General features: G+C 50.9%; 3 protein-coding genes across 10 annotated transcripts in view; 2 read left to right on the forward strand and 1 right to left on the reverse strand.

The window, feature by feature from the left end:
- GIT2 (GIT ArfGAP 2) overlaps positions 1–7,514 on the forward strand; it is a 27,679-nt gene extending 20,165 nt beyond the window's left edge. For 5 of the 8 annotated variants that reach the window (XM_083804028.1, XM_083804030.1, XM_083804029.1 and 2 more), the window contains 2 exons: positions 3,696–3,759; positions 4,613–4,870. In XM_083804028.1, coding sequence (XP_083660154.1) covers positions 3,696–3,759; positions 4,613–4,825 — 277 coding nt within the window. In that variant the 3' untranslated portion in view covers positions 4,826–4,870. Of the gene's footprint in view, positions 1–3,695; positions 3,760–4,612 lie in introns of all 8 variants that reach the window. The other 3 variants (XM_083804027.1, XM_083804024.1, XM_083804026.1) reach the window with 1 other exon arrangement.
- On the reverse strand, positions 6,591–14,342 carry TCHP (trichoplein keratin filament binding). Its single transcript, XM_083804041.1, has 12 exons — positions 14,089–14,342; positions 13,834–14,002; positions 13,699–13,755; positions 13,147–13,215; positions 12,430–12,603; positions 11,820–11,932; positions 11,438–11,504; positions 10,995–11,167; positions 9,929–10,010; positions 9,529–9,714; positions 9,005–9,148; positions 6,591–8,357 (listed from the first exon to the last, which is right to left on the reverse strand). Exons 1-12 carry the CDS (start codon positions 14,277–14,279, stop codon positions 8,325–8,327), a joined length of 1,458 nt encoding a protein of 485 aa, XP_083660167.1. The 5' UTR covers positions 14,280–14,342; the 3' UTR covers positions 6,591–8,324.
- Positions 14,343–14,636: 294 nt separating this feature from the next.
- Positions 14,637–18,320, forward strand: GLTP (glycolipid transfer protein). Its single transcript, XM_083804483.1, has 5 exons — positions 14,637–14,795; positions 15,724–15,785; positions 16,376–16,509; positions 16,862–17,012; positions 17,456–18,320. Exons 1-5 carry the CDS (start codon positions 14,693–14,695, stop codon positions 17,636–17,638), a joined length of 633 nt encoding a protein of 210 aa, XP_083660609.1. The 5' UTR covers positions 14,637–14,692; the 3' UTR covers positions 17,639–18,320.
- Positions 18,321–18,331: the final 11 nt, after the last annotated feature.

Raw genomic sequence — 18,331 nt, forward strand, 5'->3', positions numbered from 1 at the left:
CATTGAAAGAAACAGTGCAGTGTACCTAACTTTTAGCTGTTAAATTGAATAGATATTTATCAAACCCATGCTCTTTTTTGTGTGTTCTGTGCCCATGTGTAGAGTATGGTGTTTGCCAGTACGTAAATGAGTATAATCCTCACTGAACTGTGAAGCTGTTGTTCTTTGTTTTCCTGTTCCCTGGCTTTGTCTCAGGGGGCTGAGAATCGCTCAGCATGGAGCAGGCAGGAGATGGAGGAGGCTTGTTCCACCGTTCCCTTCCTGCAATAGGGGAACACTTCCTTAGCAAACTTAGATACTCAGGGAAGTAACAATATAGCTTCCAAATTGGCGCTGAGTGTTGTAGATTAAAAAAAAAAAATAAAAAAAATCACACGCTGCATAGATAATCAGGCAGTAATAAGTGATGCAAGAATATAATCTGTTAATGAAACGCCTTCTTCCCTTTTCTATTTTTTTTCTCACTTTCTTCTGTTCCTTTTCCTGTGCTCACCTGGCCGAGTAGACCATTAGAGCGTGCGAGCATGCTCAAGCTCAGACATAGCCTCGGCTGCTTCAGCACGCTGGTTCCCTGGGCCGAGAGAGCTCCCCTGCAGCCTCTGACCATCCAGCAGCCCGGCCCTGCCTCCTGGTACTCTGGCCTCTGTCCCTGCCTCCCAGGCACAGTGTCCTTTCTCTTACTCTCTGCTGCCTTTTTCCCCTCACACACCGTCTGCACCGGGGTCGTTAAAGGCTATGCATGAAATGCTTCCGATGATAAGGAAACTGCAGAGAATAGCAAGTACAGGGAGTTACGAGCCCTGATGCTGCCAGTTCAGTTGAAGCTCCCGTTACTGATTTAACAGGGAGCAGAATCACAGCCTGGCATTAGAGCTGTCTCTAGTTTAAGAGATTCTCCCGTCTCTGTTCTACCAGTTGTCCACCAAGACAAATTACGACAATAACTTCTCAGCATGCAGCATTCCCACCTTACGCTTAGGTCTTCAACTTTTTATACAGCTGGCATGCTGAACGAGAACATAATTTGTGCCTCGAATCAGTTAAAAAGAAAAAATTATTTAACCAGTGTCTTCTAAACTGACCAAAATATTATTATTAACGCCTAAAATAAAAACTAAATTTAAGTTAAACATTTTTCTAAAACAGAACTTCCCAAACTTTAACTCCAGGTGTTATTAGCAGTGATAAATATCAGAAATGGAGGAAGAGGATTGCCACCAGTTATTGGTAACGATGGATTCTCCTTTCTAAGTTGTCACTACTGTAATATCCTCCCGAGGTCTTACTGGAATGCGTGTAAATGCATTGAATGTGTCAGGTTATTTCACGAGCTTACTTGATGAGTGTTCAGACTATACAATAAAGCCATTCCTCCAAGACATACAATAAACTTTGCAGCTAACCTAGGGAACTGGAGATACGTTGTGAAATACGCATCATTAATCTCCGGTCAGGTAATTCTTAGGGGTTTATCTGCCTTGTTGCCTTGTTATTGCAGAGTTTAATCATCAAACCGTCTTTTTTATGACGTAAAGGGCTGTGCAGCGTGGCTTGCAGGGAACAAATTAAGAACAAATTAATTTTTAACTCACTGGCAGAAAGGAAATTACAACAAGCTTGAAAGATTTCCCTCCACTTTCAGGTTATTTGGAAGGACTCAGGTGATTTGAGACATACAGAAATACACGTTTTTTGTTTTTTTTTTTTTTTTTAGCAATTTTCCTGCATTGCCAAAATGACCCCAGTGTGTTGCTTCCTTCTCAGTGCGTTTGTGACTGACCCATTTGCAAGATGACTGCATAAAATGACTGTGGGGTTTTGGGTTTTTATTAGTTTTATTTTTTTTCTTGCTTGAAAGGGCAGGGATCTACCATAATCTACAGGTGCTGATTATTTTTCTTGAATGTGGTTGCTTTGTGATTTTTGAGCTTCTTTTGCTCAAGACTGAACCATATTAATTAATTAATGCTGAAATTGAGTCTTTGAAGCATAAAAACAAGTCTTTCGAAATAAGAATTTTGACAGACCGTGCTAACAGACCACTTCACAGCAGCTTGTGGAAAACAGCTTTAAGATGTATCTTGAACGGGTATTACTAATTTTCATTCGGTATGCAAGTCAGAAGTGAAATCTATCAGGACTAACGGAATCTGCATTGTTTTATTAGCTGTCACTTATTAACTCAATAGCGTTACTGAGTATTTAGCCTGAAACTTATGTGTTGTGAAAGTAGTTGGTAGCCGAGAGATGCATGTGTTTGTAAGGTGCTGTACGGGAACGGTGTGTTGTGTGTCTACGGTATTTAAATTCACCCGAGAAGGCATCGTGGCACCGTTAAGCTACCTGCATGCGATGGTTTACGTAAACTTTACCAAAAAAGCAAGGTAGGAATTCCGTACTGGAAGTTTGGCATACCCCATCCTTAGGTACATAACCTGCCAATCTGTGAGATGGAAAGGGAAATAGGTGCCCAGTGCCGCGTTCCTGGCTTCAACTGATGGTGACTGATCCAGGGATGGAAATCTTGGGATCACGGTGTGACTTCAGCGTGCATCTGCTGCAGACCGAAGCGTTCTTGCAGCCACGCTGCTGGCCCTGGAGTGGCACGTTTGTTACGGAGGTTCTTGAGTTTAGCTGAGAAATGAACATCAAAAGCTGCGAGGGTTAGACCTCAGGTCTCGCTGCCAAGTGTTTCGAAGTCAAATTGTTGGGGTCACTGTGTTGAGGTAACTTAGGTACAAAGTGGTTTTTGGAAAAGCTGCTTCTTTGTAGCTTACAAATGAGGGAAAAGATGCAGAAAAATTGTAAGTATTCCTTGAAAGGTATAGACAAGATAGTGCTATTAATATCAAAGCTTGAATGTTAAATTAAGAGTTTGGATGGCCAAAGTTCAACTCTGAAACGTGAAATCAATTTAAACACTTATTTTTTAAACTCAGATTACTGATGTTGTTTAGCTGCTAAGCTAAAGTGCTTTAGATCCTAAGCACTTTAATACTTTTCTTTTCATAGTCTGACATTATAGTCTCTTCGTTTATGCAGAAAAGGCTCTTTCATAACAAAAGATTTTCCTAAAATAGTTTCCCAACTGTGGAATCTTGCTTTAAGTTTGTGGCCAACGTACATGAACCAGTTTGCACGGGCATGCTCTCATACACAATGATGTCCGTTGTGCACACACCAAACAGAACCAGCCGAGCAACTTTCTGTAGAATTTAGAGACAAAAACTGTCGCATTGGACTGGGGGAAGCGAGGGGGAGGAAATGTGAGTGTATGAATTAATGTGTAGTTAATATTCATAGACGTGTCTCCGTAAGTGCTTACAAACAGAGGCTTCTTCTGACAATGCTTGGCATAATAGATGTGGACAGTCATTCCTCAAACAAACTTTGATCAAAGAATAAACTGAAGAATTAATTTTGTATTATTTAAGTTCTTGTTTTTTTCTGAAGTCAGTTCTATACAGACCTGTGCTGCGGTGTGCCAGGGAACGCTCAGTAAGGAGACACTGAGGATCACAGCACTGTGTGTTGCAGCATCTACTTCGGTTGCCTGAAGCACAGCCTGCAAGGATATTTTTAGAATATGTATGGGGTTTTGGTACTCTGTTTTTAGAGTAATAGTCCCTGACAAGTGAAATTGAAGAGGGAAGGGGGTCTCCACACAATGAATAATACATTGCCTCTTTTTGCAGCTACATACCGTGCTCCGAGAGAATACATGTGGCAGTAACAGAAATGGCAGCCTTGTTCCCAAAAGTAAGTATCTTTCAGCATTAACATGGTTTTGGCCTCATTCTTTGTTAGTATATTTACCTGCAGTAAATGAAAAGAGCTGCAGGAAGGGAGACCTGACTAGGCTTTTTGCGGGTTGCTTTGTTTTTTGTGTTTCGGGTTGGTTGGTTTTCTTTGAACCTTCCATCCTTGTATTTATTCACGTGCTAATCAGGAAAGGTTAATTTGTGTATCCAGGCCCCTAATTTTACTCTTGGACTTTCAACTTGAAATGCATGCAGTTCCTCAGAAAGCGGACGCTACTCGCCTCTAGTTTGAGGAGCCATGTGGTTATAGTGGACTTCTGCTGGGCCCTCAGGTCTTCCTTTGGATGCCATTGCTTGGTTTTTGTACATGTTCAGATGTTTAGATCTGTTTCTTCATGGCAAAATTTAGGGACCAAAATTTCCATTACTGAGTTTTTGTAAAGTCTTTTCTACCTCTATAAAAGTGCCAGGGAAATCTCATGCCGTGTGCCTGTCTGAACTGTCTTGTACACGCTCTACTGTGATGGCAGCCAGGACATGTGCTGGGTAGCAATAAATGAGAAAAAATAGAGAACTTGTACAAGTAACTTTTTAAATGAGAGCAGGAAGCAGTATTCCCTGTTCACACCTGAGATTAAAGAGGAGAGATTCTGGGAACTCATTTCATCCACTCTTGCCCTGTCCCTGCAGCAATGGCTTATAACAGAGACCACAGAGAAGTCTGTGTAGAAAGCAGAGCCCTAGCAGCAGATGTCCCATGCTAAAAAACACTCATCAACCGCTACTGGCTAATTAAAAGTGATCCTAAAATGGTTTTGTTGCTCTGTCTGGTTCAAATTTTCCTTTCCCAGAAACCCAAATCTGAACTGGTAAGGACTTCTTTGCGTCTGCTGACATCTAGTGCCTACAGACTCCAATCTGAGTGCAAAAAAACCCTTCCTGTGGAGACGTGCCCTACGACGGACATCCAGCTGGTTACACAGCAAGTCATCCAGTGCGCCTACGACATTGCCAAGGCTGCTAAACAGCTGGTTACCATCACAACCAAAGAGAACAACAACTGAGTCACACTTGGCTTTTTAATCTTGTTTTTTAAAGGTTGAATTTCAAATATAGGTGTGGAACTATTCAAATTTTTATCAGGAAAACTAAAGGGGCAAGAAACTTTTTTTTAAACTCAGTATTATTTTTGCATGTTTTCTAACAATTTTAATGATTAATTTAACCCACTGCCTTATTTTTGTGCCTGTGTTGCCAGTTTAGTTACCGATAATAGCATGTCGCAAATAGCTGTTGAGCCAATATGTACCAGCGTTGTTTCAAGCTCTTGCTAGATGTTCCCTTGAGGCCACGTTCTGCTTTCAGATATTGCTTGCAAGATTCCCACCAAAGTCAACTGCGGATATCAGAGGGCAGAATCTCGCCTCTGCTCTGTCCATCCTGGAGCCTCACGCGCAGTGGCGCCGCTGACTGAGAAACCTGCAGTGAAACGGGCTCTGAAGGCTCCAGGACCACACCTGCTAACCAGCAGAAGGAAGCTCGTACTCCTGATCATGGAATACCAGCCAATGTTACCTGTTCCCAAATCAACTGTTGTGCAATAATGATGTTTTTAGTCTGCTGAAACAACAGTAGCTGTGGGCATCCGAGCTTATTACATGTAGCTATACAAGGTCTTTGTCACTTTATCTATTTTTGGAAGGAATTTCAATTTTAATAGTTATTTCTTTTAGCTGTCACTATGCCATTAATATATTATGTTTGATGTTACTTTAGGGCATTAGTGGTTAAAATATTATCCCTTGTTTCTGGTTTGGTATCTCATTCTTAAGTTTCCTACAGAATTTTACTGTCATCGTCAAGGCAACATCTTGTTTGCAGCAGCACTGATGCAATTTCACTGAAGATTTGTGATAATTGAAAAAAAAAGTGCCAGTTAAAGGAGAAGCTGTGTCTGCCATAGCATATAACCTCTGTACCTCAACGTATCAATGTGAAAAGATTTCTTATATCCAGTAAGTATTTTGCAAAGCATTCAAAATTTTACAGCTGTTTACTGAGTAACCCAAGCTAGGCTGCCTGTCAGAAAGGTAGATTGGTTACAGCTGTCCATGTGGGTTTCAGGTTTTTCCATTCATAAGTTTACAAAACTTTGAAAAATATGTAAATCCGCGATTAACAAAAATGAGAGCTCTTTGATTTTTTCCATGGAGTTTTGACTCCCAATAGTTCTTGCTTCCTCGCATCCCATTTGGAAGCTTGGTGTGACTTCCAAGGAGCCTGCTGGGTCAGTTTAGCTGGCAGCCAGTTCAGGCAGTGTTTCATTTAAGAGCAAAGTTACAGAACTGCAGCAGCTGTCTTGTGTCAGCAGTTGATTTAGAGTATTCAGACAGTTTTCACAGAAACATTTGAGTCAGAAGTGGCTATCTGCTGTTCAACAAACAGCTTACAGTATGGAGTCTGCCAAAAAACACTTATTCTTCAAGGCTTTCTGGTGGAAAAACTGCTGTATTTAGGTTAACAGATGAAACCACTTTCAGCAGTTCCTTCCTCTTGCAATCGTACAGTGTTTGTATGCACGTATAAACACTAAGTGCCGTAACACGCTTGGATTCCTGTATTGGATGTAGCTCCCTTTTTAAAGTAGTGTAAATTTGAAGGAGGGAAGGAATGGAGAGAGTAGATGACAATCCAGTACATTAATCTTCTTCATAGTAACTTGTTTTTTCTCCCTTCCTACACCTCTGAATCCTAGAACTGTCTCTAAACTCTCAGGAATGCAGACAGGCTGGGATTGAAACCGTAAAAGAAAACAGTCAAAGATTTATAAAACGTACTTCAAAATTATTCTGCTGGCAATTAAATACATTAAGAACAGGTTCCCAGAAGATTATCAAATTAATATCATTGAAACATAGCAGATGGTATTTTTAAATCTCTCAGGACACCATTGTTTGCTTTTCTTTAACATATCTTACCTGATTTTTGAAGCAGGGTAGCACTGAGTTATGTTGTAGGTTTAAATTTGTGCCTGTACCAAAACAAAAGGACACTTCGATAGCTGCAAGCTATGTAGCTAGGCTAGCTCCAGGTTTTCTAAAAACAATCATTTATCTTGGTGGGAGGCCTAGCTTTAAAAAAAAAAAGAGCCACCTGTAATTGATTTTCCATTCTGGTAAATTCTGCCATCTCTGAGCAAACATTTGTTCTAGACTGGTCATCGCCATACCCTGGTACTGCTCCAGAGCCCCCGTGCACGTGATGTGGGATGTGCGATTTTCTGATGCCATCAATGAAACAGAAGCAGTCTGAGCAGATGCTTACGTGCTTCATCAAGTCTCTTCACCAAGGAAGCATTACAAAGCCAGCTGCAGAACTGAAGAGTAGTAGGGTAGCCCCCAAAGCATACAGCACTGCAGGTCAGAAGATTTATAATACCCAAAATAACAAAAGTCTTTTTTTCTTTTATGACATCTCCTTCCCCCACGCCCCCAAACCACAATTCTTCTTTCTTTACAAAATGCTGCATAGGAAAGTAAAACTTTTTTTTGCCTTTTCTGAAACTTGTATTTATCAGTGTCAGTCTGTCTGTACTATACTCTGACTTACTCTTTTGTTTACTGCATTACTATAAAATGCTAAAACCCTGTCCACGTGTAAAATTACTTGGGATTATTTGACCGCTGTTTTTGTAAAGAAAAGATCTTGAAAGAGTTGCTGTAGTTGAGTAAAGTCTGCAGTGCTCAAACAAAATGCATCTTTGTAACCTTCCTGCAGCAGGGACTCTCACTGTGACAGGTAGAACAGGACAGATCCCAATGTGCCACACCAGCTTGAAGCGCTTGGCCTGATTTTAAGGTACAGTTGCCTGTAGCAGGGAACCAAGTGCCAGCAGCAACTAACACCCCTCCCCTTCTGTGCTTGTAGCAATTTGCTCATGTAAAGAAACTCACAGATGTTCAGCTTACAATTATTCATTGTGAAACAAGTAAAAAAAAGTTTATTGAAGCCATCTACAGCTTCCAGAGAGGAACTGGACATGTTAACAATTACTGCCACAGCACACATTATCTTTCTGATTTGCAATGGGTTATGAAGCAACCCTTAAAGGCCAGCTGGGACTTCTAGGCACGTCCTGCTTCCCTCTTCTAAATAGGGAACAGCACCTAGAGGTTTATGGTTCCTGTTCCACAGGAGGCACAAATTCTTTAGCTCTAATTGTGAAAGGGCGAGTTTAATTCCTTTGCTGTTTTGATCCAATGTAGTGTGTACTACAATACATCTCCTGAACACAGAGTAAGTGAAGCAGTTCAGGGTAGAGTCCTCCAAGTATGCTCACACCTCCAAATTTATGGAAATCAGTAGAAGTTTGACCTTGAGTTCAGCTGGGCCACAGCTAAATATGTTCAGAAATCTAACTTCTACTGTGTTGAATCCTGGTGTCATTGTAGGCTATTCCAAAACTGGAGTTATTGCAGGAGTTCCCTGATTCTTCAAAATGTTCTTTTTGTAGTCTACAACTTCATTTAGTGCTCATTCCTCAGATATAAAGGATGATAATCCTCAGGTCCACGCTGCTTTTGGGTAACTGTAGAGCTAAAGGTCAAAACAAAGACAATCATAACTACTCCACAGGCTCTAGAATTAATTGTCCACACTTGCTATTTAGCCTGCAAATAACATGCTTTGGAGAATACAGACTATCTTTCAAGAACAGTCATTAGTAATGTTTAAAATTTGATACTGTGGAGCTGTATATTCCTTTGCAGCTTTCTCTGGCTGTGGTAGCTACTGTCAAATAAATGACAGAGGCAAGTTACTTTGCACAGCAGCTCATAGTTCAGTATGAGAAGTGTGATCTGCTGGGTACATGGTTTAAGTAGATTTTAGAACCAGACAAAAAATGACAGAAGATGGAAAGACACTGAACAGCTGAGATGCACTGCAACAACAGCTTTGATGCAGCAGGTAACATTTAGAATAACATTTGAGGCAGTAGCAACAAATCTGCCTCAAAAATTTAAAAATCCAGACCTAATGCATCAGCAAACAAGAAAAGCAGCTCATATGAGAGCGCTGTAGCCCTCTGCTAGAAATAGCACCAAGGGGCAGAACGGGTCTGGTCTGCTCTGGCACTGCGTGGCAGCTAAGGTGCCGATTAGAAACAATGAAAATTCTGCTGGCACTCCTCCTGATGTGCCGGAGTGCTAGGGTGACGTGTGTATATGGGCGCTGCCACCTACCCTGCTGCGGTATCCTCGCTCAGCCATGCGCTTGGCTTCTTGCCGCACCAACTCCTCGCAGCGCTGCCTGGTGGAGCGCTCCTCCTCCTCCTCCTCCCTCTGGCGCTCCTGCTCCTCTTGCTCTTGTAAGCGGCGTTCCGTCACCTGAGCAGAGGAAAGACGAGGGCGGTTACAGCTCGCTCTCAGACGTGCAGACTAGGCCAGGAACATGCACCTGTGTTTTGAGGCAGCACTGCAGCGAGGTTTTAACACAAGGAGGTTTAGCAGACACACACCGGTAGCACTGGCTCAGCTAACAGGTTACAGGACAAAACCACGGGCTGTGCGGACACTTGGGCAGAACTGCCCGGAGCAGCTGTCTGTCCCCTTGGGACTAGAAATGTCCCTAACCAACCTCTCAGAAGCCGAGTAATCCTCTGCAACAGTACCTTCCCATGCGCTTTCCAGAAGTAGCATTTGTGTAGGTATACTGCAGCAACACCTTCAGCATTTGGGTACAACATATCTGAAAAAGCAAACTATACCTGAGCTTCCAGTTCCTGTCTGCGAGCTGTCTGCAGTTCCTTCTCTTGCTCTCTCTCTCGCCTTGTCAGTTCTTTTGCCTCCTCAAGTTCTTTGATCAGTTGCTCTCGATACTTTACTGACTCTTCTTGGGCCCGTCTGTTTAATTCCATCTTCTCTTGGATCTGGCGCTGTCTGCCTGCAAGGACCTTTGTGAAGGGAGAGGATTAAGGGAGAAGCTAAGTCAGGAGGCCAGACTTACAAGCAGAAGTGGGGAAATCTTGGTGCAGACAGTTAAACAGTTATCAGAAAATGTATCAGGCCAACTGAAACTCTCCCCCTCAAGTACTGCAGGCCGTAACCCACTGGGGGGAACAGCAGCTTTGTCAAACCAAGAGACACCGAATCAAAGAAAGGCATCACCTCATTCATCAGGCGATCTCTGGCCACCTTCTCTCTTTCCCATTCTTCTTCCCTCTTCTCCCAAACTTTTTTAGCTTCTTCTCTAAAGGCAAGAGGAAGAATTGTCTCTAAGTTTACTACTTATAGTTAAATATTGCATACACACACACTCCCCAGGCATAAATGAGCTACCCTGTGCTTGAGGAGGGCTCATTTTGCTTTTCACACTTGTTCCCACACAGCACGTCCACCCCACCTGTGCCTATTTCAGAGAACCACTCTGATCTCCCTGTTACCAAATAGCAGTAGCACAGTGAAGGAAATGCTGGCTTGTAGCAGGGTTTCTTGGATGCTCTGGTCTGCCCCAAGAACAGAATGGCCTCAGCAAGGAAGCTTGCCTTGAAACAGGAGAATTACTTCACACAGGGGACAGTAGTAAGGACCACTGCTGGAACAGCTGACAGTTGTGCAAGTCTTCCCTCTGTGACAAAACCTTTAACTAGAACTTGATGGTAGCACGTGCAGTCCTGTCCCCAGTGAAGATGCTCTCTAAGCTGAGGAGAGCCAAAGGTGAATACGGGTAAAGGACCTGAGGGAGGTTTTATTTACAAGCTCTGAGATACAAAAATAAAAAACCATGCATTTTTGGATTCACTTAGACTAAAGCCCACCACATCGAAAATGCAGAATATTTAAAAGCTGGTTATAAAATACCTGCAAGTTCTGCCTGCTAAAAGGTAATTGTTGCTTTCTCTTCGTTAACTACCTTTTTTGGTTCTTAGAGCTAAGGTAACAGAATTTACGGACTAGGTCTTGCCCTGTGGCAACTGGAAAACAACCACAGGCTTTGGTTCCGTCTTTGCAGAAAAGCTGCAGGTGCTTCATGCTGACTGCCTAGCCACGGCTCTCAGCACATGGAACGAAGGGGAAGACCTCACTTCTACTGCCGCACCTCCACAACAGCAAGGCCAACTAGACACCTCTTTCTAATGTCCACATTTAACAAACATTAACGGAGCTTGCCAATCAGGCAAAAATATTCAGCACGTAGTGTTTTTCGATGAAGCGCGGAGGTGCATAAACTCACCTAAAAATAGTCTGGAGCTCCGCCTCCCTCTCCTTTTCTAGCTGGAGCTGTTCCTCAATGACGCGTTTCATCCAGGCAACGTCTGCGACAGCTCGTTCTCGTCTCGCTGACTGGCGGCGCTGATCCTCATCTTCTTTCTCGAGGAGGGCTAATAGGATTTGTCTGTCTGTTTCCTTGAGAAAAGCCAAAAGATTAACAACTATCCAACAGCCTTCTATCCCGCGTGCAAGACAACTCTGTACCAAATTACTGGTGACACGGCGTTGAGGGTATGCTCAGATTCTCTACGGTCTTTTTGTTCCAGCCCCATTCACAAGCTAAATTGGGTTTCCTAACTACTTATCTGTAGGCATTAGAGGCAGACACGTAAACAAAACACACAGAGTAAGTGCCTTCAACACACAGTACCTATAACATATAAATCAAGGGGTATTTTCTCTTACCAGCTCCTCCTGTATCTGCTGGGCTCGTCTCTTTAACTGGGCATTACACTGATGCCTCAAAAAGCGGCTGAAGGAGGAAAAAAAGAAAGAAGAACATATAAACTAACTCTAAAGCCCTATTTTATTATATACCAGCACTCAAGAGGGTACATTTATGATGATAATATTTATAGGCAACTGAGGTACCCGCTACCTCTAACACAAACAAGAAGTAATAGCACCAGTGCGTTTGTTCATTGCCTCTTCTGGGGACTTCTAACAAAATCCAAACATTTACAACCCACCCCTGCTATTGGAAATATCTCCTTGTGCCGCAACTACTGCCACGGAGATGGGAAAAGATTCTATCTGTCCCTGCCAAAAGCTACATTTGATCCCATACCCAAGCTCGATCTTCTTCCGGTGCTCTTCCATTTGCTTCCTTTCTTCTTCTAAGTTTTCCAGCTCCCACCGCTGCTTTAATAAATTCTCTTGCTCTTTTTTCAGCTTTGTTGCCTAATATATTTGAAAAGGAAAAAAAAAAGAACTAAGAGAGTACTTGAGAGCGCTAGGACCATCCCAGAGAAAACCTTTGAGTTTGTCCCACAGTCTATTACTTTGCAAGCAAAATCATCACTGTGGTAAATACTTCACATTCATTTTCTGTGTGTCTTACTGGCTCACAGCACAAGAGACAGGGTGAGGAGCTTCAGCTGCCAAGGCCTCCGACCTGAACTTAGCACACTCAGAAGTTTCTACAAATCTTTTTCTCATCTGGTGTGGAACAAAAAGGTGCTCACACTTCAAGAGGAGCAAATGAAGTCTATGAGAGTTCAGCTGATATGCCAGTGTTCACAGGTGAGGTCTGCTTTACTGACAGAATAATAGCCACAGCTAATTTGTTTCAGATTTAACCTAGTGGAAACCTGGGGGTAAGAGGTCAGGTCAGTGCTGCTCTATTTCCAAGTAAAACCATAAACTTCCTCCTCAGATGAGAAAAGACTAAAGATTACCTCCGTCTCCTGTAGTTTCAGTTCTTCTATTTGCTGAAGCAGTATCTCTGCTTGCTTCTTCTCTTCCAGCCGACGCTTCTCTTCCTCTTGTCTCATTCTCTCCAGAGCTTCCCTTCGTGCAATTTCATACTCGTTTTCGTAGCGCTTTTTCTCTTCTCGTTCAGTTGCTTCTTGCTTATTGAGCCAAAACAAAGCACGGCATTTAAGGTTAGGCGAAACAGAAGGAAACAGCTTGTGGCTCAAGCACCCGCAAATCAAATCCCACACGCTGACACATATTTGAAGAATGGGGAACAAAATACTTGGGAGGAACATGAGGACAAAGCAAGAACATTTGCTGATCACAGTCTGAAGCTGCCTATCAGGCCATACAAATTCTTTGTGGCATCCAGCACGGGTCCGAAGCTAAGCACAGGTGGTCTTAGAGATACAAGCAGATTGCCTTATGAAGACTTCTTATTATTACTGCTGAAATCCATATCTGAAGGCCTTTAATATGCTTTCAGATCGAAATTACTATATTGCCATATCCAGTATTTGCATATTGCAATACCAAATTCATGAAGTTTTGCTATGAACGCAATGAGAACAACCAACAAACGGCCAGTTCCTATTCCTTCTACAACCCAGTCGTGCGTGCCCAGGAAGGCAAGCTGCCTGCCAGGGGATCTGCCCTGAGCACCAGTGACCAGTAAGACCAGGGCCCCTCCAGCATACCTGCTTTTTTTGCTTCAGCTGATCACCCCAAGCCTCCACAACGTGCCTCCTGTGCAGCTCCGACTCCACCTGCAGACAGAGAGGCGACATGGCCAGCAGTGCCATCGGGACCTGGAGGGACCCTGGAGCACCTGGCCCAGCCCCTGCAGAGCTTTGGGCGTCCTCGGTGCGCCCAGGTCCTGAGCTCAGTCACAAGCCAGTTCTGGGAGACACTACGGCGGGACTGAAACCGGGGCTGCGGCTGCTGGAGCAGCACATCAGCGGAACAAGGAACGGGGAGGCACTACGGACAGGGCCCGTACGGTGAAAAGCACCGAGGGTTTGCACAGGCCCTGGAAGTCTGCTCCCGATGTCGGACCAGTTTGCTGACCCTCAGGCAGCCGGGCCGTTTGCTTCCCTTGCCTCCTGCTTGCCAGCTCTCGGGGCCGTCGCCACGCTGTGCTTGGGGCTGAGCGACGGCAGCCGTACCCCAGCAGGCAGGCGAGGGGCTTCGCGTTAAAACCGGCTTTGACCAACACGGGACGGCGGGGACAAGGAGGGGAGCAGCCTCACCTCCCGCAGCTCGGCGCTGTTCTGCCTCCAGTGCTCGTACAGCAGCCGCTCGGCGACCTGCGGGGGCGACACGGGGGGACGGCGGCTGGGTGGCCCTGGCCCGCCAGGCCCTCGCCCCCCCGGCCCGGCCCTCACCTGCCGGCCCCGCCGCTCGCGGGCAGCCCGCAGCGCCCCGCTCCGCTCCCGCAGCGCCTCGCTCGCCTCCCGCCGCAGCTCGGCCGCCAGCTCCTCGCTCTCCTCGGCCAGCAGCCGCCTCAGCCGCTCCCGCCGCCGCTCCAGCTCCTCCCGCCGGGCCTCCTGCGGGCTGCCGGGGCCGGGCGGGCGTCAGGGGCGGGGGCACCGAGCGGCCCCGGGCCTACCGGGCCCTGCCCGGCCCTGCCCCGCCCGTACCTGTCCGGGAGGGCCCGCGGCTCGCTCCACCGCGCCTGCCTGGAGCCGCAGAGCGCGGCGCGGGCGAAGCAGCGGCCGGCCCGCTCCCACTGCTGCCGGCCCCGCGCCTCCCGCTCCCGCCGCCGCTCCGCGGCCCGGCCCGGCGCCGCCCGCAGCCACATCGCCCGCCGCCAGGCCGCGCCGGTTGCCATGGCAACGCGGAGAGGCCGCTACGGGGGCCGCCGAGGGCCAAACGCCGCTGGGAAATGGCTTCGCGGGGAGGGAGGGGCGGGGAGGGGCCGGCACCGCCATTTAACCGCGCTGATTGGGGGGCGGGGAGGGGGGCGGGGCGTAGCGGGCGGTGGGCGGGGCCTTGTGGCCAGTGGGCGGGGCTTTGGGGCCGGTGGGCGGGGCTTTGGGGCCGGTGGGCGGGGCTTTGGGGCCGGTGGGCGGGGCGGTGGGGCCGGTGGGCGGGGCGTTGGGGAGGTGGGCGGGGCGTTGGGGCCGGTGGGCGGGGCGTTGGGGCCGGTGGGCGGGGCGTTGGGGGAGGTGGGCGGGGCGTTGGGGAGGTGGGCGGGGCGTTGTGTCCGGTGGGCGGGCCGGGCCGTGCCGGCCGGGCCGGGCCATGGCGCTGCTGCTGGAGCACGAGTTCCGGCCGCTGCCGCCCGACGGGCAGGTGGAGACGCTGCCCTTCCTGGAGGCCGTGGCGCACCTGCCGCCCTTCTTCGGTAAGCGCCGGGCACCGGCACCGGGACGGGAACCGGGACGGGAGCCGGGGCAGGAGCCGGGGCCGGCATCGGGACGCTGCCGCCGGCGGGCAGAGGGCGCCTGGGTCCGCCCCGGCTCCCACGGTCCTGCTGCTGGGCCCCCGGTGCTGCCCCCCCGGTGCTGCCCCCCCGGTGCTGCCCCCCCGGTACTGCCCCCCCGGTACCGACCCCCCGGTACTTCCCTCCCGGTGCTGCCCTCCCGGTTTTACGCCCACCGGTGCTGCCCCCCCGGTACTGCCCTGCCGGTACTTCCCCCCCCCGATGCTTTCCCTCCGGTACCGCCCCCCCGGTGCTGCCCCCCCGGTTCTGCCCCCCCCGGTACTGCTCCCCCCGGTTCTTCTCTCCCTGTTCTGCTCCCCCAATTCTGCCCTCCCCCCCCGGTTCTGCCCCCCCCCGGTTCTGCCCCCCCCCACGTTCTGCCCCCCCCGGTTCTTCCCCCCCGGTTCTTCCCTCCCGGTCCCGCCCCCCCCCGCGGTTCCCCGTCCCCCGGCAGCAGCCCGCGGCGGCGTTGCATCAGGGCCGGGCGTGGGACGGCGCCTTCCCGTCCCGTCCCGTCCCGTCCCGTCCCGTCCCGACCGGCCCCGACCTGCCCGACCCGCCGAGCAGCCCCGTCGGGAAACGTCCCGGCCCCGCGGGGAACCGGCTCCGGGTGGGGGCGTCCCGGGGGTGGCACCGACCGACGGCGGCGGGGCCGTGGCGAGGCGGAGCGGCGGCGGCAGCAGCGGCAGCAGCAGCACAATGCCCCGCTTTGTGCCCGCCCGTGGCCCGGGACGGCCGGGCACCGCCGAGGGCCCTCGGGGCGGGCAGAGCCCCCCGGGTACCGGCAGGGACCTCGCGGTGCCCCCGGTACGGCCGCGGTGACCGCCGTCCCCTCCCCGTGCCTCCGCAGACTGCCTCGGGACGCCCATCGTCTACTCGCCCGTCAAGGCTGACCTGGCTGGGAACATCAAGGTAGGGGCGCGGGGGGGCTACGGGCAGGGGCCCTTCGTCCCCTTGGGGCCCTTCATCCCTTTGGGACCCTTCATCCCCCTTGGGACCCTTCATCCCCTTGGGACCCTTCATCCCCTTGGGACCCTTCATCCCTTTGGGACCCTTCATCCCTTGGGGCCCTTCATCCCCTGGGGGCCCTTCACCCGCCTTGGGGCCCTTCATCCCCTTGGGACCCTTCATCCCCTTGGAGCCCTTCATCCCCCTTGGGGCCCTTCGTCCCCTTGGGGCCCTTCGTCCCCTTGGGGTCCGTCATCCCTTGGGGCCCTTCACCCCCTTGGGGCCCTTCATCCCCCTAGGGCCCTTCACCCCCCTTGGGGCCCTTAATCCCCTTAGGACCCTTCATCCCTTGGGACCCTTCATCCCCTTTGGGGCCCTTCATCCCCTGGGGGCTCTTCATCCCCCAGGACTTTTCACCCCATAGAAGCTCTCGGGCTCCTCTGCTGCTGCAGCAGCCCCGGCGCTTGTTGCAGGTGCCCCATTTGCACCACCCCAGCCCCGCACCCCAGCAGCCACCCCATTTCTCTCTTCCCCCCCCCCCCCCCCCCCCGCAGAAGATCCGGGCGGTTTACGACTCCGACCCCGCCAAGTTCAAGACGCTGCAGGACATCCTGCAGGTGGAGAAGGAGATGCACGGCTCGGCCTGGCCGAAGACGGGCGCCACGCTGGCGCTGATGTGGTTGAAGAGGTGACTCACGGCGCCGGAGGTGCCGGCTGCGGCGCGGCGCGCGCGGTACTTCTCTGCCAACCCCAGCCCCGTGGCTCCGGCTGCTCCCTGGGCTGGGTTTTAGGGAGCGCCGCTGGCTGCGGCCCCGTCGGGAGGTTTGCCCTCGGCTGATGCCCTCCCATCCCCTGCTGGGACAAGGCGCTGTTTGCGTTCCTATAAATCCCCGCTGGCCTCGGTGCCCCGCTCCTTGGTGGGCTGCGCTGCCCAGCCCATGGGGTTTTGGGGGTCCGGGTGCCCCCATGGCGGTGCCGGGGGCTGCGTCACCCCGTGTGGCAGTTCCCCCCCGCCCCCGCCAGCCCCGCTTTCCTCGCAGGGGCCTGAAGTTCATGCTGGTGCTGCTGCAGAGCATCTCCGACGGCGAGCGGGACGAGGAGCACCCGAACCTCATCCGGGTGAACGCCATGAAGGCTTACGAGGTCGCGCTGAAGAAGTACCACGGCTGGATGCTGCAGAAGCTCTTCATGGTGAGCGCTGGCTCGGCGGGGCTGCTGCGGACCAGAGCTGCCTTGCCTTGAGCCCAAAGCCCTGCCGGTTGCCCTGAGCAGCGATGTGCTTCAGGAGAAATAAGGCGGCGGCTGAAGATGTGCAGCCCCTTGATTTATTTTAGGGATTATTTCCAGGGGACCCTCTCTGCGCAGCCCTGCCTCCCCGGCGCCCCCGTGTCCCCACGCTCTGACTGGTGCTGGTGGGAGGCTGCTGCAGCGGGAATCGTCCCGGGCACAACCCAGCGAGGGTCTGCCGTGGGTTGGGGGGCTTTGGGGGTGCTGTGCTTGGGGGGAGAGGCTCTGCCTCCTGTGGGGGGGAAGCCGGTGGGCTTGGGGGGCTCGTTAGGTTGGTGGGAGCGGTGTCCCCACAGCCGGGGCAGAGCTCTGTGCCCGGTGCCTCACCACTTCCCTCCGTCCTGCAGGGCTCCGTCTACGCGCTCCCGTACAAGTCGGATCTGCTGAAGGCTTTAGAGAAGGGCAAAGAAGTCAAGGAGGAGGAGAGCATCGAGAAGATCCATCAGTTTGTCTCCAGGGTCACCCCCATCCTGGATGCCATTTACGAGATGTACGCCGAGATGAACGCCGAGCTCAGCTACAAAGCCTGACGCTGGCACGGGCCGGGGGCGCGCCGGGTGCCCCCCGCAGGCAGCCCCATCGCTGCGGCCGCGGGGCTGCTCCCGGCTGCCGGCCGGCTGTGATTCCGCTCCGGATCTCCAGCAGCTAGCCTATTTTCTAAACAAATCAATTAATTTTCTATCGAGAATCTGGCAATAAACCAGGGGCGCCCTGGGTCATCTCAGGGATTTCCCGAGCTTTTGTACTAAGGAAGACAAACCAAGCGCTTCTGGTCCTCGTGCAGAGCAAGCGAGAGGAATGAAGCGTGGCTGGCGGCAGCGTCCCGCTGATGCAGTTTCGGCTCTGCCCTCGCTCTCGACCTGCACCTCCGCCTCCTGGCCTGCGCCTCTGCCTCCTGGCCTGCGCCTCTGCCTCCTCGCCTGTGCCGCTCTTGGACCCTGCGGCACCCAGGAGCGCAGCACCCAGCAGGAGCGCAGCACCCAGCAGGAGCGCAGCACCCCATACGATGCCAGCAGCACCCGTTGCAGAGGAGCCGGCGACCTCCCTGGGTGCCCCCAGCCCCGCGAGCAGCGGCATGGGAGCGAGACCCCTCGGTGGGAGCGAGACCCCCGGCGGGGGCTGCGGGACCCCTCCCGGCGGTGTTTCGGAGCGCCCGGTGCCTTGGTGTGGCGGTGCCCGACGGCACGAACTCAATAAATCTCCGTTAACCTGGGCTTGGGCGG

The sequence above is a fragment of the Anser anser genome (assembly GCF_964211835.1).
Source record: "Anser anser genome assembly, chromosome: 18".
NCBI classification, from domain to species: Eukaryota; Metazoa; Chordata; class Aves; order Anseriformes; family Anatidae; genus Anser; species Anser anser.